We start from the raw sequence: 22,353 nt of genomic DNA on the forward strand, positions 1-22,353 counted from the left end.
TGACCTCGACGTCACGGTCCTTACTGCCCACGTGCCCGAGTGTCATTTCCGCTGCTGCATGTAGCCTGCGAGTTTTGTGCTGCAGCTGCATGCGCTCCTCTTCTTTCCATGACCAACATGTGGTCAGGTCTTCCCAAGTTAGCTTTCGTTATCGTTCTTGTCGCCAACTGTGTTCTCTGGTCGCGCAGTCGGTATGGGCAAGTCTACTCGAGCAGCTCACGTTCCGTGCTACATATGAAGCGAGACGTGCTGGAACTAAGGTACACAAATGCTTCGTCGCGGACGCCGTTGGCGTTTGACAGCGAGGTCAGTGCTCCGTCACAAGCAATGGGGAGGCACGCTGATGCAGCAAACAGCAATGCTTTCCGATCTCTTTCCCCGTAGAGCGCCAGTGTACTCACGTTTGCGAATCGTGCCCGGACACCCGCACATTCCTATCCATTCCCTATCTGCGCACTTATTTCTGCGCCGAAGTTTCGCTCCGACCTCTGCTTTTCACCTCATTCTTGCTTTGGCTGATCTTCCTCTTCTCCACACTCGGGATCAGCGCATCCGACTTCTTCTGCCCGAATCTTGCGACACTCGCGAACCTGCTCGGACTCGACGAGAACATGGCTGGTGTGACTTTCCTTGCCTTTGGAAATGGCAGTCCGGACGTATTCTCAACATTCTCTGCTATGAAAGCGCACTCGGGTGGGCTCGCGCTCGGCGAGCTCTTAGGCGCTGCAACGTTTGTGGTCTCGTGTGTCGTTGGCTCGCTTTGTATCATCAAGCCATTCCGCGTCTCCCGCTACAGATTCTTTCGTGACGTCGGCTTCTTCACCATTGCAGTTACCATGCTCCTCGGCGTGCTCTGGGACAGCCAGATCGAGGGCTGGGAGGCAGTGTCGCTCATCGCTCTATACATCATGTACGTGACGGTCGTTGTTGTTGGAAGCATGTGGGAGAAGCGAAGGGAGCGGCAGAGGATGTATGAAGAGCTTGTCCGTGATGAGTTCCGAGAGGAGGTGCTTGTGCACACACCTTATCACGACGAGGAACCATATCGGGATGCGCGTGAGTGGGCCTTCCCTGTCGTTTCGAACGGTAGCCCTCAAGCTCAGGCTCCCGTAGCACTACCTCCGCCAGGAGCCTCGTCAATGCTGCAGGTACCGACCTACCACTTTTCGAGGTCGCGTGCCCGCTCAAATCCCGTGCTTCCTCGGCTCGGGTTGCAAACCGACCTCCCTCCCCGTCCTCAAACGCGTTCTCCATCCCCTCATTCCTCACATGTCAGCACTCTGCCGTCGTTCTCCCTCGTGGGTGCTCTCGAGTTCAGACGGATCGTGGCGTCGCTACAGCAGGAGGCGGCCGGGTCCTCGCTCAGCATGTTCGAAAGTCCGCTGTCGCCGTACCCTGGAGGGCATTATCACCAACATCATCATACACGCTCGCGCTCGCATACACCACCGTCAGACAACGAACAGAATCCGTGGGATGCCGCGCTGGGCGTACCGCTGAGCGATCGATCACCGCAATCCTTTTCGCATCAGCTTGAGCGTTCGCGCTCGCATTCGCCTCAGCCAGTGGCGCTCCCGATAATATCGCGCACGCCAGCATCTCCCATAGTATCGGAGGCCGAGACGGAGACGGAGACAGACTCACAGTCGCATCAGTACGTTTCACCGACACGGCGGCAGCGGATAGCACGCGTCCTCGGGCACGCGTTCCATGTCGTGTTCCCTACGCTGCATGGGATCGGGAGCAAACCACTCCTGGGCAAGGTCGCAGCGGTGCTTGCAGCGCCCGCGGTGATGGCACTGACACTGACGCTGCCCGTGGTGGTGACGGCATACGAGGATGTTGGGCGCGAGCGCGAGAAGCTGCGCGGCGTCGCAGGCGGGGGTGAGAGCCGGTTGGTCGACTTCGAGGAGGAAGGCATAGAACGCACGCTGATCGCGGAGGACGAGGTAGCAGAGGAGATGCATGAGCTGCAATATAACAAGTGGCTGATGGCAGTGCAGTGCACCCTTGGGCCGCTCTTTTGTGTTGCTATTTTGTTCGGTGAGTGCTGCCTACCTGGAGAACGGCGTGAGATAATTCACTGACCTTGATGGACGATTAGACGGGACGAAGCATGAACCGTGGCTGCTGCTGGCGACGGGCGTGGCGGGCTTCGCTGTGGGGATCATCGTTGCAGTTTTCTCGGATCGAGGTACGCACGCCGGTGCGCAGCTGACGCGCTGTACCATGGGCTTCATGGTTGCTGTTGTTTGGATTATGGCGATTGCAGATGAGGTTGTAGAGGTTCTACAGGTTGAGTGGTCTTCGTTAATTGCATAGTCTCATCACTGATCCGACAATTCTCAGACGTTCGGTTTCATATTTGGCTTGTCTGACGCTATCATTGGGCTTACAATATTCGCTGTTGGGAATTCTCTGGCTGATTTAGTTGCAAACATGAGTGTAGCAGTACGTACGATGCCAGCGCATCACTCTCGTTTGCTTATGCTGTCTTCCAGGTATTCGCCCCGATCATGGGCTTCTCAGCATGTTACGGCGGGCCGATGCTGAACATCCTCCTCGGCGTTGGCATCTCGGGCTCCTACATCATCCGGCAGACTGCCGAGCCGTACCCTCTGCACTTCTCCACGACGCTCATCATCACGGGCAGCGGGCTGCTCGTGCTTCTCCTTGCCACGCTGATTTTCGTGCCGTGGAACGGCTACTTCCTTCCGCGGAGCTGGGGCGTCGTCCTCATCGTGGCATATACCGGCTTGATGATGGCCAACGTCATTGTCGAGATCATGAGCTGAGGTGACGTGCAATTAGACAAGGCGTGTGAATGGCTGGGCTCACGAGCATTGACGATCTGACGCCGCGTAATCTACTTATTGTATTCGATGGGATAGGGATCCGTTGGTATTTACGTCTCACCAGCATATTGTACATTGTAAGCAAGAATTAGAATGTCATCGGCGCGCCACTGTACGAACGTCATGCATAGAACCTCACAATATCGGTCGGATGAGTGAGTTGTAGTATTGGGTCATGAAGACGTGAGTCGTATGCCCCAAAACGTCCGCAGAATCTGGCTGGAAAGTCTGCCTTCGATTTGCTTCAAATTCTCCTTAGAGAGGCGTCACTGCGATCTGTTAGTGTGCCACAGTTCCTCTACATGGGTCCTGTCAGCATACTCTTCTGATCTATGAAATGCAAGACTTGCCCGAGCCACGAACAGTTTGTCACAGCAGAAAGACAAAGTTATCAGTGCGGATCGCCAGCGTGCCCTCATAAATGCAACGATAAAGGATCGAGATACACGATGTGAGTCGGGCTTGCTGTGCACAGATCCGAAAACATGGAGGATAGTATCCTTCAGCGGAAAGCCCTTAGTATTGATTTGGTGCGCCAAATGCGGAACCTGGGCATTGTTATTTGGAATGTAGTCTACACCGTCACTGGCTCGGGATTATCGGACAGTTTATAAACGAGGGCGACGTCCCACTGCACGTTTCGGCCACTGTGGCCGAGGACGGCGTCGAGCTTGTTCGAGACGACCTCATCGGGAGAGAGATACGGAAGGAAGGAGTGAGGGTTCCTATGCCGAGGTCTACAACGTGATCATGAATGAGTACAGAGATGAGCACATACCGGTCTGTGACTTCGAGCAGATTAATGACCAACAGCTTTCATACGACTCTCTTCCTTTCCTTTATCAATGGTACAAAGTCTCCAATCGGGCATATGCAGTGGTGAGTATCCAGCATATGCTTCCTTTCTGCGCCCCATAATCTTTTTTATGATTCTGGATGTGACGTCAACACTGCTCTATGCTCATAAGTGTATATATGCGCACCTCGGGGATGATGGACAAGGTCTTCTCATTTGGCTTTCCTTCCTCGTTAAAGAGCCCTCAATAACCTCTCCGTGGAGCCTCTTCGGTCCGCTCCATCCCTGTTCGACATATATCATGGATTGACCCAGGTGTTCCTATATTGATGTGGCTAAATGGAGTGAGCACTCGTACCTTGACTCTTGAGTTACTACATACCTGGGGAAGCCTCCTGGAACGCTGGATCCCGTGACGATTTTTAGAGACCAGCCCTGTCTCGTGTGTTGCTAGACCACAAGGTCGCGAGGGCGTCTTCGAGCCAGAGACAGGAGAGTATATCGGGCGCACCATGTCCGGGTGCAACGACGTACAGCACGTCAATATTTGTGCTGCGGATGATGCGGTTTAGATGAGCGTAGACGAGGATAAGGCCCGGACATGTGCCCCAGTGTCCAAGGGCACGCGGGTTGATATCATCTGGAGCAAGGTCCCGCTCGCACAAGACATTGTCCTTGAAAAATATCATTGCTGTGTGCGTGCTTCAGCATTACTCGCTCCTTCAGCTGGCGTTGCAGGCTCACCCGCTGCGATATAGCGGGCCGCTCGCCGGAATTGAGAGATGGAGTCGAGTCCATCTGCATTCAGCGTTCCTTTTACCTTCAACTTCAGGTAATATTGGAGAAACGAGTCTGGCAGCTGGGAGGGATCCGGAGAAGGGTTGTGCTCTGAGATCTGACCATCCGGACATCGCGAGAGGGGGCTATGCCGTAGAGGTCGATAACAATGCAGGCAGAACGTGTGGACTCGCGCAGAACGGCATGGTCAAAGCTTGGAGCTGGCGGCTGAAAAGCTGCATGTCCTCCACAACGTCGCTCGACGTCACCCTTACAACTTGCACGCCTGGTCACTAAATGTCACGCAATGTCACAACTGGACACGGCGCCACAAGCGCGCCCGGGCGCTTGCCGCAGTCTACTGGACATTACATGATAGCGGACGTCAAGTGTCAATTTGCAAAAGTAGTCAGCTGATTGAAATCTGCGGGCGTACGGGGTAGACGACGAGCAACATACGATAGAGCAACGTAGGCAGATGACAACTGAATGTCAACGGGGCAATTGGTAAGCACCGTGAATGTCTGGGATCCTAACTCCGCCGGCAATGCCCGAGAATGGTCAACTTGGTTCGCCTCCGCCACATCCCAATATCCGGATTCTCTGGTCAGAGCTGACAATGCTGGACTCATTTTCACAGTCAATGGATATCTACAGACAGGTATCCCTTTCGGATGCAATATTGCTTGCAAGCGATTCTGGCTCAGGAATTCTGAAATATACCCTTACCCTCGTACCGTTCAACAACGTGCCTTATCGCGTAAAAGCGCATAAGGTTTCTCGTACAACGAGTCGGCTCGTGGCTTGCTTCTTGATCTATGTCTTTTTTCGGCGGTAATAAATTGCTTCCTCATGTATTTCATGTCGAATAGCGGTGCCGTCAGGTACTTACTTGCATCCCATGGCTCTTCACCTCTATACCCGAGCCCCTAGTACGCAGTTGCTCGGAGGCATGAAGGGCAATGTTAACGGAATCTTGCTAAGGCTGGTAGGTTGATACCCTTTTCCCTCAAGGTTAAGTTCCCGCAAATTTTAAGCTTTGATGCCTGTTTACAGTTCAGACAACGTGCCAGGACATGCGTCTTCAACCTGCGCAAAGGCGAAAGGACACTGTGGAATCTCCTCTCTTATCAACACTCCACCGCCATGGACCTCATCAAGAGTATCAACCGAAGTCACGGCCTCGAAACGATGGGTGATCGTCCCGCAGACGACCCGATCGTTACTCTACGGGGTAAATTGGAACGCGCCTGTGACCGGTCAGCGATGTTCATCGTAATCAGTCCTGAATCTCACAAATCTCTGCAGCTTGTCGCGGGATCTATATAACACCAAAACCCACTTCCTACTAGAGTTCATCCAGAACGCTGATGACAACAATTACGACTCCGGCGTTATACCTACGCTGCAGCTTCAACTCGAGCGTAGGCGCATGACAATCAGATGCAATGAACTGGGATTCGGTCCTGCGAACGTCAAAGCTATCTGTGATATTGGTGGCAGTACGAAGACAAAGGACAAGATCGTTCAGGGCTACATTGGTAAGTCACCGCTAACTATGGGCGTCTGGACAACGTATTCATCGCGTCATTTTTAGGTGAAAAAGGAATAGGTCTGAATACATTCGTTGGCACCCGTTCTATTTCTGATGGCCCCAACAGGATTCAAGGCCGTCTTTGTTGTTGCCACGAAGGTCCACGTGGCGTCCAACCTTTACACATTCAGGTTCGATCGCGATGGACCACTTGGTATGATTAACCCCATTTGGGACAACTCACATGCTGTGGAGCCAAATTGGACGACATTTCGTTTGGACATCGCAGAGGAGGAACATATGGGAAACCTGAACAAGCAGCTGCGCGAGCTTCAGCCTTCCCTGTTGCTCTTCCTCCGCAAGCTGCGTTCAGTAGATTTGCATGTCGCTGCCAACCGGAATAATCCTGCGAGGTCCATTAAGATCTCCCGCAATGACCCAGCACCCGATGTCGTCGAGTTAGAGCGCTCGGAGGATGGCGCGAGTATTCTGAAGCGCAGGTATATTATCGTGAAGCGGACCACTGTAACGGACCCGGAAGAGCCGAAGAGAGAAGGCATTGAGCGCAGTGAAGTTGTACTGGCATTTCCGATGACCGCTGAGCAAGAGCCGCTGTTTGAGGATCAGTACATTCACGCTTTCCTTCCTATGAGCCGGTATGGATTCACCGTATGTTCCATCAGCCACACCTCCTCTATCCGCACTTACAGTATGATACCAGTTCGTGATACAAGCAGACTTCCTCACTACATCGAGCCGCGAGTCTATACTTGCCGACTCGAAATGGAACCAGCAACTATTCGTCGGCATCAGTGATGCATTCGTGGATGCCGTGCAGCGATTTCAAGAGCATCCTATCCTAAAGGATGTATGGATTCGCTTCATACCGATGCAAATCAAGGACCCGTTCTGCAAAGTCGCCGACAGGATCATTACTCTGCTCAAGCACCGCAATGTTTTACGTGCTAGTGATGGCACATTGAGCCAGCCCGTGTCACTCCTCATCCCTCCTCGCCAATTCCGCGATGACGAAAATGAGCCTCTCATTCCCTCACAGTACCTGCCGAAAGGCCTCCGCTATCTCTCTGATTCGTACGACGTGCATGGCGACAGCGCGTTTTTCTCCACGTTGGGCGTGCGCACAATGTCAGACCAGGACTTCTTAAATGGCCTCAAGCGAATGGGCACGGCTATCGGGAGCCAATCTGATCGTTGGCAAGAGACTGTTTGTCGCTGCCTGAATGGGAGGATCCCAAAGACAAGGAAGGGTAAATTTAGACCTGAGATACTGGATCTTGAGATTCTGCCTCTCAGTGACGGTTCTTGGGCTGCCGCTAAAACTGCCCATCGGCATGTTTTCGTGGCCAATCTAGACGGCTTCGCTGAGCTGAGGCTGTCAAGCATCAAGGAGGGAATCGAGGAGGGCTCGTTTAGGCATCGATTCTACGCTGCATTGGGAGTCAAGCGTGCAGAACCCGCCCTCATCGCCGAACAGATATTGCAGATACGGAGCCAAGTGTCCGCAGAGACTCTTGTCCGATATGCCCGATTCTTCTATGAGCATCGGAGGTTGCGCGATCTCCCTTCTCCTGCAGACCTGCAGGTCGTGGATGAACAAGGTCTACGGGCTAGCGGTAAAGAGCTTTATCTAGACGTGCCGGATAGCAAGGGTACAGAGAGAACCCCTCTGCGTACCATCCTCCCTCGCACCGCTCGGTTCCTCCATCCAGCTTATACGGAGACCTATCACGACCGCTATTGGATACTTTGGCTTCAGGACAGTCTCGGGATAAACGTCGCTCCTCGACTCATCTCCGGGAAGCTATCCCCAGAGTTTCAGACCATGGCGCGATCAATGGAGACTTTGAAATTCCTCTTGGTTCTTCGAGAGTATTGGCCTCAACTGTCTCGGGGCATCTCGCAAGAAGGCAAAACACAATTGTCTCAAACAGAGGTAAAGTGTGAAGATGGCAGGCATTTGCTCGGCACTACTGCGTTGAAGCGAAGTGCCCTACAGCGCATGCCGAGCAGCTACCTACACTTCTTGCCAATCTCGAATGCAAACAGTGGGGCGTGGAACTTCCTTGCTGAACTTGGCGTCATGATCGAAGCGAACCTCTCGACGTTCATCAAGCTTATCCTTCAGTTGCAACGCACGGCATGCAACGACTTGTCTTTGATAGTGGAGCTGTACAAACAACTGAATGCAAGATTTGACGAAGATTCAAACGCCATTCGGTAAGCTCTATAAGATGGTTCGTTGCCACACTGTATGCTCATGTCACACGGTGAAGCGTCGCTTTTCAGGATAATCCTCTCATATATGTTCCTTCAGTGAACACCGACGGTCGGGGTTCATGGATCGCATTTCGAGACGCCTACTGGGACGGGCCTCCATCTATGACCTCCAAAGTCGTACTGAAGCATTCCTATCCCCTGTTAGAAGACTTCTTCCATTCAAAGCTGTGCATGCGACATGCGCCCTTACAGGTTCTCGTCGATGAGTTCAAGTCCTTAGCGGTGAAGTGGAATAACAAGATCCTGACTGAAGCTGTGGCCACAAACGTCGAGGACAAACTTCTTGATATCACCGATTGTTTGGTCCAAGATCCATATGTTGCTTCCATTCTCTCTGAGATTGCAGAGCTGCCAATCTTTCCGGTATGTCAGCCTGGAAAGAGTTCAAAGCGTGTTCTTCAGCGCATCCATGAGTTCTACGTGCCCGATCAGGCTGGCAAATACGCAGAGCAGTTTGAAGATAAAGTTCCGCTATTGGCTGTTTCTCCCAAGCTGTCGGTTGTTAGCATACAACCGTTATTTAACTGCCACACGTGGAAACAACCGGCTCGGTACCTTGAGAGATGTATTTCCGCACAAACAGTTGCCCATGGAACGCGGAAGGTGGACATGCCGGTTACGCAGCAATACATACGCAGACTTGAGTATCTCGAGAGGTGCGCCCTCCGCCGTTTTACGGGACCCTGCTTAACATTCATTCGTGACAGGGAATTGTACCACAAACGGTCTTCGAGGATTCCGACCGATCAGATGGAGTTTTTGCGAAAGATGGACAATCTAACAATCGAGATCGTGGGATCGATCTCGTCAAGTTTGACTCTGGAAGAGCACGTTGTCCAAACCAACGCTACTTCCTCAATCCAAGAGGATGACGATCGTGTGTCTATATTCGTGGCACAAGCCTCCGCCAACAACGAAAGGAAACGCGATCGCCAGGTATGCAGCCGTCTCGCAGAACGTCTCGACTTGGATGGGATGAGACTGCAACGTTTGTTTGAAACGCCGGTGGACGAACTGGAGGAGCTATTAGATGAACAGGGAGTATTTGCCATTCCGCCGGAGGCAGAACGCATACGCAAAACTTCCTGGCTTACTACCGACACCATGACCAACGATCAACCCCTAACTTCCCCCCGACGTGTCGCAAAACCCGAAGAAACAGATTTACAGATGGAGCCTCCGCCAACTCTTGCTTATGTACCGCCACATGCTCGCAATCCTGTGAAGAGAAAGCGTGATAAACTTGATGATCTCGAAGAGAATATCCGGGATTTGCGAATGAAGCTATCTTCCTCGTCGAAATTCACGCAAGGCGAAGTCCGCACTCCAGGCTCGTCTCCTCGCCCTGTTCAAACGGCGAGGGAGATCGCGCGATTTATGAGTGCTCCCGTCAGTCCAGGAAAACTCGCATCATCTCCCGGGAAGGAATCGTCGGCAAGGGCAGTCACCGCTGTTGCACCGTCAACCGCAAGTGATCGCGTCAATGGAATTCTAGGTGAACTCTATGTGAGATAATCCCACTGTTCTGCCGTACACAGAATTTCTGATTGTGCTGGATCCCAAAGGTGTACGAGCTTCTCCGCGAACTAATTGGTCTTGACTTCGATGAAGAGAATTGGACTAGCGAGCTCCGTGGCGAAGTCCACGACCTGGCACCTTTCAGTGGGGATGCTCTGGCCGATTTCAGATACAAGGACAGCAGCGGCATCCTAACGGGCTTATGGTATGGAGAGAAGATTAGAACCGCCTGGGCAGGCATGTGGCCGACGTATCACCTCGAGGTCAAGGCAACGAGCGGCTCTGCGCGCGAGCGCTTCCATGTGAGCCAGAGGCAACTGGATGCGGTCAGTAAATGTCATCAATTTTTTGGTGCATCGTCTGATAAGCTCTGTGCAGGCGCAGCACTTGACGAGTCTGTCCGACTCGTCAGGAATAATTCCGACAGATGTCTACGTGATCATCCTCGTAACCGGAATCCGCAGTGCATCCCCATCTCATATGGTGTTCATTGATCCCCACAGATGCATCTATCATGGCGATTTGTTGATTCAATCGGATGTCTACCTTTCGTTGTAATGATTCAGCCGATGACGCGCTCAATGAATCACACATCACTTCACACCAGTGTGTGCTAACCGTTAATAGACAGGCGCTCTATCACGTCCTGCCACAGGTGACGCCACAAATGACAATGTTGAATTCTTGTTTAATACGCCAGTGTTGCCGGACAGTGGTAGCAAAACTGATAATTTCCACGCACACGACTGTGCGTGTGCTCCAGCTGTGCATCCTTTGTTGAACAAGGACGGCCTACATAAACTGCAGCCTGACGCGTGATGATGAGTCACGCCGCGCCGGGACGTGTCGATCAACACACCATAAAATATCGGTCGACCCGCGTGGAATAAGTGAGAGGTTGTTCGCAAGAACGCAACACCGCGAGCACTGCCGATGGCCGAGTTTGGGCATGCGGGGCTGCGCGCAGTGCCACCGGCGCAGGCATTCTGATCAACTCGAGTCCCTTTTTCCCTCAACGAATTCGCTGTGGTAGTATGCTCAACGCTTGCCCGCTGTCACAGACAAATGCTATCATTCGCGCATCCTGCGTCATGCTTTCGGGGATCTCAATCGCTGGATGATGGATCCTTCACAAGCGCGACTAATGCGGAAGAGAGACTGGACAACATATATTCTTAAAAAAAAACTTGACCCGATCCTGGATAGCTATTCACCGGCTTCGAGTCTCTACTAGGCGCGGTTACCCGTCGATGTGACGCTCGTCAATGATGGATAGCCGTAGTCCGCCAATTGCACATGCATCGTTCAGTAACTGATTTGCTACGGAGGTATCAGCCTGGTCTCAACAGATCAAGAGAGAAGGATGCTCTAGGAAAAAGTTCATGGTGCGGCCCTGGTGTTAGCCAGCCGCTACCTTCCTGTCTCGTGGGCGCGGTCTCGTGGGCGCGAAGAGTGAGAGGCCGGTTAGGGCCACAAACGACTGGGGAGTTCAGTACCACAGGTGCGTATTTATATGATTTTCCGCCCTTCCGTGCTCTCCCGCTCCGTTTTCAGGTACCGCCCTGCGACGCGTTTCACCTCCCCACGCGTTGAGCGCGCGCCGCGTTCCACCAGAAGTGCCGTCACTCGGTCACTTCGAACGGATGCAACAGGGCCGAACAGGCACTGTCTGGCACATTCCAAATCGGTAACAAGTAACAACATGTTGGGATGCCTTCGCGGATACCATGCGGTTATTAGGTTTGATGTCGAAACGTCAAAATTTACGCACATATATAAGAGGGTCTACAGCAGGTCGATGCTCGGTTCCTCACACTCTCGCAATGGACCTCATCAATAGCATCAATCGCAGTCATGGACTGGGCAGCATTCGCGAAACCCTCGAAGCAGAGGATCCAATTGTCGTATTGCGGGGCAAATTGGAACGAGCTTGTGAACGGTGAGCGACTTCTCTTGTGCACACTTTTCGTGCCTGACGGATTCGTGTAGCTTGTCCAAAGATTTGTACAATACGAAGACTCATTTCTTGCTCGAGTTCATCCAGAACGCGGATGATAACGCTTATGGGCCCGGTTCAGTTCCGACTTTGCAGCTCCAACTGGAAGGTCGCCAGATGACGATCAAATGCAACGAGCAAGGCTTTACGCCTGCTAATGTGAAGGCGATATGCGATATAGGTGGAAGCACGAAGACGAAGGATAAGTTGATACAGGGATACATTGGTGTGGTTTTATGGATATCTCCGCTAGAAATCTCTGCTGACAAACTTACTTAACATCTGAACTCTAGGCGAGAAGGGAATAGGTTAGCTTGATGCCTGTCGTGACACACATCATGTTGTTGATTGCTGCCGTAGGTTTCAAGGCGGTGTTTGTCGTCGCATCCAAAGTGCATGTCGCGTCCAACGCCTATACTTTCAGATTTGATCGCGATGCGCCACTGGGCATGATCAATCCAATATGGGACGCCACTCACAATGTTGATCAGGGCTGGACGACATTTCGGTTGGACATAGCGGAGCACGAGCATATGGGAAAGCTGAGTAAGCAGATAGGCGAGATACAGCCGTCCCTACTGCTCTTTCTCCGTAAACTGCGTTCAATCGGAATGCGGGTGACCACCGCAAATTATCCACATATGCGGACAATCAGCGTTGCGCGGAATGATCCCGCTCCGGACATCGTCGAGCTAGAGCGCTGGGAGAACGGAACGAGCGTGCTGAAATGCAGGTACATTGTGATCAAGCACATGGTCTCGACCATCCTCGACGAGCCGAAGAGAGAGGGAATCGGACGGAGCGAGGTCGTGTTAGCGTTTCCTATGACATCTGACGAGCAACCGATACTCGCGGATCAATACGTTCACGCATTTCTTCCTGTAAGCCAATATGGCTTCGCCGTGCGTATATTATCTGTCTACTCGGTTTTTTTGTCTTATGTTTTTTGAGGACAGTTCGTGACTCAAGGAGACTTTCTAACCCCATCAAGCCGGGAATCGATCCTAGCAGACTCCCGATGGAACGAGAGGCTATTCTTGGGCATCAGTGATGCCTTCTTTATCGCCATTGATAGGTTCCAAGACCATCCGGTCCTCAAAGATGTCTGGATTCGTTTTGTTCCTTTACGTCCCAAACAGCCCTTTGCTAAGGTGGCAGAACGCATTGCATCTATGCTCGCGAAGCGCGCTGTACTGCGGTCCACGGATGGAGCGCTTTGTCATCCTATCCACCTGATCGTTGTTCTAAGAGAATTGTGCGACCTTGATGGGGAACCCCTCATCCCTGCGCAGTACTTGTCCGGCAAACTCCGTTACCTCTCAAAATCCTATAACGTGTCCCAGGACATGATCTATCTGCAACGGCTCGGTGTGCGCACCATGAATGACCAAGACTTCTTTGATGGTCTCAAACGAATGGGTAACCAAATCTCTCGACAATCCGACTCCTGGCACGAACTCGTGTGTGGTAAATTGCACGACAAGATCACGAAGGGCAAGCAAGGGAGGAAAGCTAAACCTGCAATCCTAGATCTAGTAATCCTCCCTCTGAATGATGGCTCTTGGGCGTCCGCGAAGTCTGCCCCGAGCCATGTCTTCGTCTCCGACTTGAAGGAGTTCAAGGAGTTGCAACTCTCGAGCATCAGAGAGGGCATCCCAGAGACGTCTTCCAGATACCGGTTCTATGCCGCTCTCGGGGTCAAACCTGCCGGACCAGCTCTCATCGCAGAACGCATTCTGACCTCGCAAACATCGACTGCTCCCGAGACGCTATTGCGTTATTCCCGATTCTTCTTTGAACATCGGCGAGTTCGTGGTATGCCTTCTGCCTCGACTCTCAAAGTCGTGGACGAACGCGGGCTCTTGGCAGATGGCAAAGAATCATACCTGGATCTATCGAATGACAAAGAGACTGAGACAACCTCGCTGCGCAGTATACTTCCCTCGACCGCTCGATTCCTACATCCGACCTACACCGATACTTACCAGGACCGATATTGGACAATGTGGCTACAAGACAGTCTTGGTGTCAACACAGCTCCTCGAGTCGTGTCCGGACGACTATCACTGGAATTTCAGATGATGACGCAAACGCTAGAGACATCTCGCTTGCTCTTGGTCCTCCGGGAGTATTGGCCTCAGATGTCTAGAAAGCTCTCTCAAGAAGGTAAAACCCAATTGTCGCGAATGATTGTGACATGTGAAGATGGCAGATACCCACTCGAAACGACTGCATTGAGGAGGAGGGCTCTTCAAAGCCTTCCCAATGGTCACATTCGTTTCTTGCCTATGTTGAACGCAAACGACCATGGATGGAATTTCCTTGGAGAACTCGGCGTCATGATCGATGCCGATTTGGGTACATTCATCAAGATTCTCATACATCTGCAGCAGACGAAATGTCAAGAGGAATCCTCGATTATGGAAACCTATAAGCAGCTCAACGCTAGGTTCCACGACAATCCTGGTGCTATCTGGTGAGCTCTACGCGATGGTGTTCCGCGAGACAATCAATGTTCATCCATTTGCATAGTTCCGCGTTCAAGGACTATCCCTTACTCTATGTCCCCCGAGCACGCGAAGGTGGCTCGCATACATGGCTTGCGCTTCGCGATGCATACTGGGACGGCCCACGGTCGCTCCGTTCTAAGGTGCTCGTGAAGCGTTTGTATCCGACACTGGAGGACTTCTTCAGAGACAAGCTCGGAATGCAAAACGCCTCTTTGCAGACTCTTGTAGATGAATTCAAGAACCTCGCTAATCAATGGAACGGAAAACCGTTGCCTGAGTCGACCATTCTCAACATTGAGGGCAAGCTCCTTGAGATCACTGATTATCTTGTCCGAGATATGAAGGCGGCGTCGACTTTGTCACCACTCGCACAACAGCCGATCTTCCCTGTTTTTCTTCCTGGGAAGAGAGATAGTCCAAGGCTACAAGCCATGGGCCTGTTCTACGTCCCAGACAGGAGCGGTAAGTACGCCGATCACTTCCTTGATCGAGTACCCCTCCTGGCCGTGTCCGCGATGCTTTCGATTGTTCGGATACAACCCTTACTGGACTCTGTTATCTGGAAGCAATCAGCACTGTATCTCGAGAATTCGGTCAGATCGCAAACCAAGGCGTCTGGAACAAGAACAGAGGACACTCAGGCAATGCAGCAATTTAAAAGCAGGTTGGAATACATCGAGAGGTGTGTATTCTGTTGCGCAATGCATGCTGTTGCTCACACCAAGTTCGTAGAGATCTTTACCACAAGAGAGGCTCTTCCGAGCAGATGGAGTTTCTACAGAAATTGGACACAATGACGGTTACGGTCGTTGACTCCATCCTTTCCACGTTGACTTTAGGAGGGCATACTGTAACTTCCAATGCAAACTCCTCGATTGAAGAGCAAGTAGGACGTGTCGCTATACTCGTAGCAAGGGCTTGTACGAACAGTAGCAGGAGGCGCAACCGAGAGATCTGCAGCCTCCTTGGCACCCGCTTGGGCTTGGATAGGATGAGCTTACAGACGTTGATTGATACACCACTTGACGAGGTCGAGGAGATGTTGGACGAGCAGGGTATTACAGCCATCCCAGCAGAAGCCCGTCGTCTACATTGTCATGCCCGCTACGAAGATGGCACTCTTGTCGATGCTAGCCCCCGAATCCTTTCTACAGAATCATCAGGAGCTGCGGCCATTCGTCTCTCATCAGCAGGCACACAAGGTCATCGCAGAGCGAAGTCAAACGTGGAAGCTGAAAAAACAAATGTGGACGTGCGGACTTTCCGGGCAAAAGCGGCAAAATCGTTGCTTTCATCCAGCCAAGTCCTGAGTGCAGGTTCTTCGCGGTTTCAAGCGCGCACCGCGGGCAACCTCGCCGCTCCTATCAGTGCAGGAAAACATGGGAAGTCATCTGGAAAAGCATCAGAAAACAAGGATATGGCCGTCGCCCCATCGGCTGCAAATGATCGTGAGAACGGCATCATGGGCGAATATTTTGTGAGTAGCGTCGGGCTGTCACTTTTCAGATGTGTACTAATCACGTCACGCCGTGTAGATCTATGAAGTGCTGCAGCAGACTTTAGGAGCTGATTTCAATGAGGAGAATTGGACGAGCGAGCTCCGCGGCGAGATCTCCGGCTTTACGCCTTTCCAGGGTGATGCTCTGGCCGATTTCAGATACAAGGATGATAAGGGCATATTGACAGGCTTATGGTATGGGAATCAGACTAAGTCCACTTGGGCAGGTAGGTGGCCAACATACCATCTCGAGATTAAGACAACGAGCGGGTCTGCGCGTGAGCCCTTTCATGTGAGCCAAAGGCAAATGGAGATGGTCAGTACCTGTCAATGAGTCCGACTACATATGCATACTTAGTAACAGATTGTTTGCAGGCATTGCACTTGACAAGCCGGACGGACTCGCCCGGAATAGTTCCAACCGATGTCTACGTGATCATCCTCGTCACCGGGATCCGTGGTGCATCCACTTCTTACGTGGTGTTTCTTGATCCCCACCGACGCATCTATGATGGGAATTTGTCGATTCAGTCCGATGTCTATCTCTCATTGCTATGATACTGCTACTGACATACTCAGTGAAGACACGACACACAGCCGCTTGAAACTTCTTGCCATAATTTGATTGTAAAGCACTCTTCTTGGCTGATACCGCGAATGACAATGATGATTTCATGTATTGCGCGAGTGCCTAAAGCTGAGGATTGATAGAACGAATGGTGATCTCCTACGCATAAAATTCTACGTGCATTTTAGTAGTGCAGCCCTGTTACAGGAAGCGGTGGCCTCACATGCAGGTCTGCGTGCTGGATAGCCTGACGCGTACAGTCACATTGCATCACAGCTTGTCACGCCGTGTGTACAGTGAATCGGCGAGAGTGCCTCCTCATCCTCGTCCTCCTTTGTAGCTCAGTCACTTTGATGTGTACGGACTATGCTCAGCTCCAGGCCTTCCCCTTTCAGGACTCGCTGACAGCGATCATCATTAAATTAACAACTATCCTTTGCCAGTAATCTACCGTGCAGCTATCACAATCCATAGTACCTGGTAGTCTACTTCTTTCTCTTAGAGCTCGAGCCCACGATTGAAGATGTAAGTCGTCATTCACCCAGATTGGAGCCAAGCGGCATGCTCTGCCGCTCGAATATGCGGGCGCTCTTGTACACAGTGTGGTCTTTGAGTTTGATGTCTCATCACAGCCTCGGCAACGTGCACAATTCTTGTCCAAGTCTATATCGCGAAGACAAGAAGGCTGGATTCTGGCACTTCAGCCATGGACCTCGTCACCAGTATTAATCGTAGCCACGGCCTCGACGACAATATCAACATACGGCCCCCGGACGACCCAATCGTCGTACTTCGGGGTAAACTGGAGAGAGCTTGTGAACGGTGCGCAGCCATTCTCATGTAAACTAACATCTCTGATGGATTTCTAGCCTGTCGACGGACCTATATAACACGAAAACCCACTTTCTTCTCGAGTTCATACAGAATGCAGACGATAATAACTACGATGCCGATACTATTCCGACGTTGCAATTGCACCTGGAGCAACGCCGGATGATAATCAGATGCAACGAGAAAGGATTTACGGCGGAGAACGTAAAAGCAATTTGCGATATAGGGGGTAGTACAAAGAAAAAAAGTGAAGGAGAACAAGGATACATCGGTATGTCCAGTATGCTGGTGCTCAAAGTAGCAATTTTGATCGAATTGAAATACTAGGCGAGAAGGGGATTGGTAAGCAGATTCTCCGCTCTCGATTATGTGTCAATAACCGGATGTACAGGATTCAAGGCTGCCTTTGTCGTTGCATCCCAAGTCCACGTCGCATCCAATGTTTACACATTCAGATTTGATCGAGACGCACAGCTTGGCATGATAAACCCGATATGGGATCAGACGCACCAGGTGGAACCGGGCTGGACAACATTCCGGCTGGATATCGCTCAGGAAGAACATCTGGGAGAACTGAGCGAGCAGTTACGCGACTTTCAGCCTTCCCTATTACTCTTTCTCCGCAAATTGCGTTCAGTCGGAATGCGTGTAACCCAGAACAAGTACCCGTTTACGAACGACATTATCATCTCCCGAATTGACCCAGCTCCAGACATCATGGAGCTCGAGCGCGTGGAAAGTGGACAATCTGTCTTCAAGTGCAGATATACCGTGGTGAAGCATGTCGTTCCAACATATGCTGGCGAACCGAAGAGAGAAGGCATCGAGCAGAGCGAAATCGTTCTAGCGTTTCCAGTAACACTCGAAGGGGAACCAATCATTGCCAATCAGCATGTCTACGCTTTCCTCCCTGTGATCAAGTATGGATTCACGGTGCGTTCCTACCATCCGACTCCAGCGACTTGGGTTTGGGCTAAATTGTAGTGGATAGTTCGTCATACAGGCCGATTTCCTCACGTCATCGAGCCGAGAGTCCATTATCATAGACTCTCAATGGAATCTTGCATTACTTCCGGGGATCGTCACTACGTTCTTGAGCGCTGCGAACCGATTTCAGGAGCATCCGGTTCTCAAAGACACTTGGATTCGGTTCGTCCCATTGGAAGTGAAGGATCCTTTCGGCAAAATTGCGGATCATATCGCGTTATTGTTAAGAACCCGTCCAGTCTTGCGGTCTACTGATGGGCTTCTTTCCCACCCCGAGCGACTCCTCATCCTTCCGGAATATCTATGCACCAATGATGGAAAGCCTCTGATACCTTCGACGTTCTTGGCTAAAGGCCTCCGGTATTTGGCGAAGACATACGATGCCTCTCGCGATATCATGTTCCTGACGCGCTTGGGCGTACGAACCATGTCTGACATCGACTTCATTGAAAGTCTCACTCGAATGGATCACGCGTTCCCACGCCAGTCCGACGAATGGCACGAGGCTGTCTGCGACATTATGTTCAGAAGAATGCCAAGGCTGAATGGGATATTCCATCCTGCGATTATGGAACTTCAGCTCCTTCCTCTTAGTAATGGCTCCTGGGCTGCTGCGAAGACCGCAGCGGACCACGTCTTCATCTCCGATCTGGAGGGCTTCGACGAATTGCAGCTGTCAAGTATCAGAGGAGGCATCAAAGAAACATCAACGAGATATCGTCTCTACTCTGCGCTAGGGGTCAGACGAGCAGGACCGGCCGTGGTCGCGGAGCGGATTCTAGAGTCGAAGGCGCCGGCCTCGCTCGAAGTGTTGATTGTTTATGCCCGATTCTTTTTTGAGCATCGCCGAGCTCCTGATTTTCCTTCTCCATCCGCTCTCCAGGTCATGGATGAGGATTACTGTATAGCTCACGCGGATGAGTTATATCTGGATCTACCAGACAGGAGGAACCCACTCCGCAGCATCCTACCGTCGACTAGCCGTTTCCTGCATTCGGCGTACAGCGACGCTCATCAAGACCGCTATTGGATCCCCTGGATCCAGGACAGTCTCGGTGTGAATACAGCTCCACGACTAGTTTCCGGACAACTTTCTCTAGAGTTACAGCAAATGACGTGGTCGCTGGAGACCCCGAGACTACTATCTGTCCTGCGAGAGTATTGGCCTCAGCTCTCTCGCATTATTTCTCCACAAGGCGTATCCCAGCTATCCCGGATCATTGTCTCTTGCGATGATGGCAGACATCCGCTCAGCAGCACTGCGTTGAGGCGACATGCCTTGCGGCGCATGCGTAACACTTACCTGCACTTCCTGCCAGCGTCGGACCCAAACGATGCCGGATGGGACTTCCTCGCGGAGTTTGGAGTGATGACTGAAGTAAATCTGGAGACCTATATCAAGATACTCGTTCGACTCCAGAATGACGAATGCCAAGACGAGGACATGGTTACGGAAATCTACAGACAACTTGACGCTAGGTTTCATGAAAATCCGACAGCCCTTCAGTACGTATTTCAAATGGCAGTGTCACCGATCATAATGCTTAGCTTCGCACAGTGTTGCCTTCCACCAGCACCCTCTTCTATACGCCTCGCGAAACCTCAAGGAAAACGAAAGGTCATGGGTAGAATTCAGCGACGTCTATTGGGACGGACCGCCGTCCATGACTTCGAAGGCCACTCTGAAGCGTCTGTATCCGACTTTGGAAGATTTTTTCCGCAACAGACTAAGCATTAAGGATGCGCCCCTCTGGATTCTCGTGAACGAGTTCAAGGATCTAGCAAGGCAATGGAAGGGGCATGTTCTCCCCCCCTTGATTGCCGCGAACGTTGAAGACAAGATACTCGACATTACTGATTACCTGGTTGCAGATCCAGCTGTCGCATTCACCATCCATGAGCTCGCCATGCAGCCGATCTTCCCTGTGCATATACCCAACAGGGAAGGTCAGACTGTACTCAAAGCGGCCGACGAATTCTATGTCCCTGACAGGAATGGCAATCTTGCAGACAGGTTCCGGGACAAAGTGCTTCTATTGGCTGTCTCCCCAACGCTGTCACTCGTCCGCATACAGCCGTTGCTCGATTGCAATATTTGGAATCAGCCCATCCGATACCTTGAACATTCCATCTTATCGAAGATGTCCGCGTGGGGCATAAGAACAATGGATGAATCTGCAGCTGCAGAGTATAAATGTAGATTAGAATATGTCGAGAGGTGAGACCCCTCCCTCATCGGTTGAATCCGATACTCTGATGCAAATAACACCAGAGAACTTTATCACAAGCGAGGCGCAAGAATCCCACCCGACCAGTCCGCGTTTTTGATCAAATTGAAAGATATGAGAATAGAGATTGTCGACTCGATCTCCTCAACGCTCACCTTGGGATGTCACATTGTCCACGATACCGCCAATTCTTCTATCGAAGAACATTCTGACCATGTCCGCGTGCTTGTAACGAAAGCGTGCAGCGTCAATTCCAAGAAGCGCGACCGGGAAGTTTGCAGTCGACTCGCGGAGCGTCTTAGCTTGGACAGGAGGAGGCTGCAGCAATTCATTGACACGGAGTTGGATGATCTTGGAGCAGACCTTGATGAAGAAGGCATTACGAGTATTCCAGCAGAATACCAGCTTCTGCGAGATCACTCTCCGTTGGGCACAGGAATTGTCGAGGTCGCTGCTCACGAGCCTCTGACAGAATCATCAGATGACAATCCCGACGACACCGAACCTGCTACGCCTGAAGATCTTCCTGTTCGTCGTGAAACTCTTAAACCGCTCCTTTCCCGTCTCTCAAAAAGAGCAAACTCGGAATCAGATGGTATGGCGATACGGATGCTGAATCTCAATGACAATGCCTCGAAATCTGAACCCGCCGTCACCCATATGCATACTTCGAGCTCGTCTATGCACAGCGATCGTTCCGCTCATGACAAAACAGCGGCCATTCCTATCTCTGTCGACTCAGGTGGACAGAAGGCTTCAAAGGCTGCGAAAGCTCATGGGTTGAATCCTCTCGGAAGCCCCTTTGTTCCTCGAACTTCTGTCGCTCCTATTGCCCTCCCTACTACGCAGTCCAAGACAATGCCACATGCCGTGGACATTCGTATGCCCCAGAATGAAGGGTCCCCTCTTGCATCTATTTCTGGGCAGATGCACCCCGCAGGTCTCGTCACTCACGACATACAGGCTGGGAGCCAGATTGCAATGGCACTGTATGCTCCTATGGGTGCTGGGGCAAATTCTGCACCTAGTGCACACGGGCTATACCACGGAAATGTCGCCATTGCGCCTTCTACTGATGCTGAGCGTCTGACAGGCATACAAGGCGAACTATATGTGAGAGTATTGAGTTTGGCGAGAACTCACCGTCTGCTCACTTGTTTTTTGAACACAGGTCTTTCATTTGCTACACTCTTTCTTGGGTCCCGGCTTCAGAGAGGCGAATTGGACGAGCGAGCTTCGCGGCGAAGTACAGGGCTTCACCACATATGATGGTGATGCGCTTGCGGACTTCAAGTATCTAGATAAGAACGGTATCCTCACAGGTTTGTGGTATGGGGAACAAGTCCGAAAAGCCTGGGCAAACAACTGGCCAACGTACCACATAGAGGTCAAGGCGACCGGTGGGCTGGTGCGCGAGCCTTTTCATGTGAGTCAGAGGCAGCTCTATCAGGTGAGTGTCGTCCGATACCACAGGCATCACCGCTCACAAATTATTGGCAGGCACTGCATCTGACCAACCGTGCGAATTCTTTGGATCTTACTCCGACGGACGTCTATGCCATCATCAATGTATGGGGGTTGCGCACTAGGTCGCCGTCCTATGCAGTGTATCTTGATGTGCACCGCTGTATCTATGATGGTCGATTGGCGATTCAGACGGATGTTTACTTGTCATAGGTGTGACCATGTACCAAGATGTACGTTAGATCGGAATGGTAGCAGGATATTTTGCTGGGGATCGAATCATACCAGTCATGCTGTGGCGCGACCGGCATGACAGTCTGGAGTATGTGAGCAGCTTCCCTCTGCTACTATATTGGAAAGGACTGGTAGAACATTCACTGGCGTGCATGTCAGCATGTATCAAGAAAGAGCAAGGGCTATGATATTACGCGTTTTCGTGTGTTGTGCGAGTGCATGACTGACGACGATACGAGATCGACCCGATAAATAATGC

General features: G+C 51.6%; 5 protein-coding genes across 5 annotated transcripts; 4 read left to right on the forward strand and 1 right to left on the reverse strand.

Moving 5' to 3' along the window:
• Positions 1-46: 46 nt before the first annotated feature.
• LAESUDRAFT_687551 (uncharacterized protein) lies at positions 47-2,994 on the forward strand. The gene is made up of 6 exons (XM_040905958.1): positions 47-306; positions 357-1,086; positions 1,132-2,043; positions 2,105-2,295; positions 2,350-2,451; positions 2,502-2,994. The coding sequence occupies exons 1-6, from the start codon at positions 109-111 to the stop codon at positions 2,793-2,795; spliced, it is 2,427 nt and encodes an 808-aa protein (XP_040758563.1). The 5' UTR covers positions 47-108; the 3' UTR covers positions 2,796-2,994.
• A 435-nt stretch (positions 2,995-3,429) lies between these two features.
• LAESUDRAFT_764279 (uncharacterized protein) lies at positions 3,430-5,060 on the reverse strand (the record flags this gene model as incomplete). The annotated part of the gene is made up of 6 exons (XM_040913415.1): positions 3,430-3,592; positions 3,839-3,972; positions 4,034-4,101; positions 4,163-4,342; positions 4,396-4,574; positions 4,888-5,060. 6 exons carry the CDS (start codon positions 5,058-5,060, stop codon positions 3,430-3,432), a joined length of 897 nt encoding a protein of 298 aa, XP_040758564.1.
• On the forward strand, positions 5,035-10,380 carry LAESUDRAFT_687552 (uncharacterized protein). Its single transcript, XM_040905959.1, has 10 exons — positions 5,035-5,416; positions 5,485-5,687; positions 5,737-5,969; positions 6,026-6,040; positions 6,090-6,631; positions 6,684-8,200; positions 8,257-8,916; positions 8,968-9,766; positions 9,826-10,104; positions 10,157-10,380. The coding sequence occupies exons 1-10, from the start codon at positions 5,330-5,332 to the stop codon at positions 10,334-10,336; spliced, it is 4,515 nt and encodes a 1,504-aa protein (XP_040758565.1). The 5' UTR covers positions 5,035-5,329; the 3' UTR covers positions 10,337-10,380.
• A 1,221-nt stretch (positions 10,381-11,601) lies between these two features.
• On the forward strand, positions 11,602-16,340 carry LAESUDRAFT_764281 (uncharacterized protein; the record flags this gene model as incomplete). The annotated part of the gene is made up of 9 exons (XM_040913416.1): positions 11,602-11,717; positions 11,768-12,000; positions 12,068-12,082; positions 12,135-12,676; positions 12,731-14,250; positions 14,307-14,966; positions 15,017-15,761; positions 15,820-16,098; positions 16,158-16,340. 9 exons carry the CDS (start codon positions 11,602-11,604, stop codon positions 16,338-16,340), a joined length of 4,293 nt encoding a protein of 1,430 aa, XP_040758566.1.
• Positions 16,341-16,682: 342 nt separating this feature from the next.
• Positions 16,683-22,288, forward strand: LAESUDRAFT_731898 (uncharacterized protein). Its single transcript, XM_040910135.1, has 10 exons — positions 16,683-16,875; positions 16,983-17,172; positions 17,220-17,452; positions 17,509-17,523; positions 17,573-18,114; positions 18,173-19,674; positions 19,727-20,386; positions 20,441-21,509; positions 21,568-21,846; positions 21,897-22,288. Exons 2-10 carry the CDS (start codon positions 17,057-17,059, stop codon positions 22,071-22,073), a joined length of 4,593 nt encoding a protein of 1,530 aa, XP_040758567.1. The 5' UTR covers positions 16,683-16,875; positions 16,983-17,056; the 3' UTR covers positions 22,074-22,288.
• The last annotated feature ends 65 nt before the right edge of the window (positions 22,289-22,353 follow it).

The sequence above is a fragment of the Laetiporus sulphureus genome, assembly GCF_001632365.1.
Source record: "Laetiporus sulphureus 93-53 unplaced genomic scaffold LAESUscaffold_72, whole genome shotgun sequence".
NCBI classification, from domain to species: Eukaryota; Fungi; Basidiomycota; class Agaricomycetes; order Polyporales; family Laetiporaceae; genus Laetiporus; species Laetiporus sulphureus.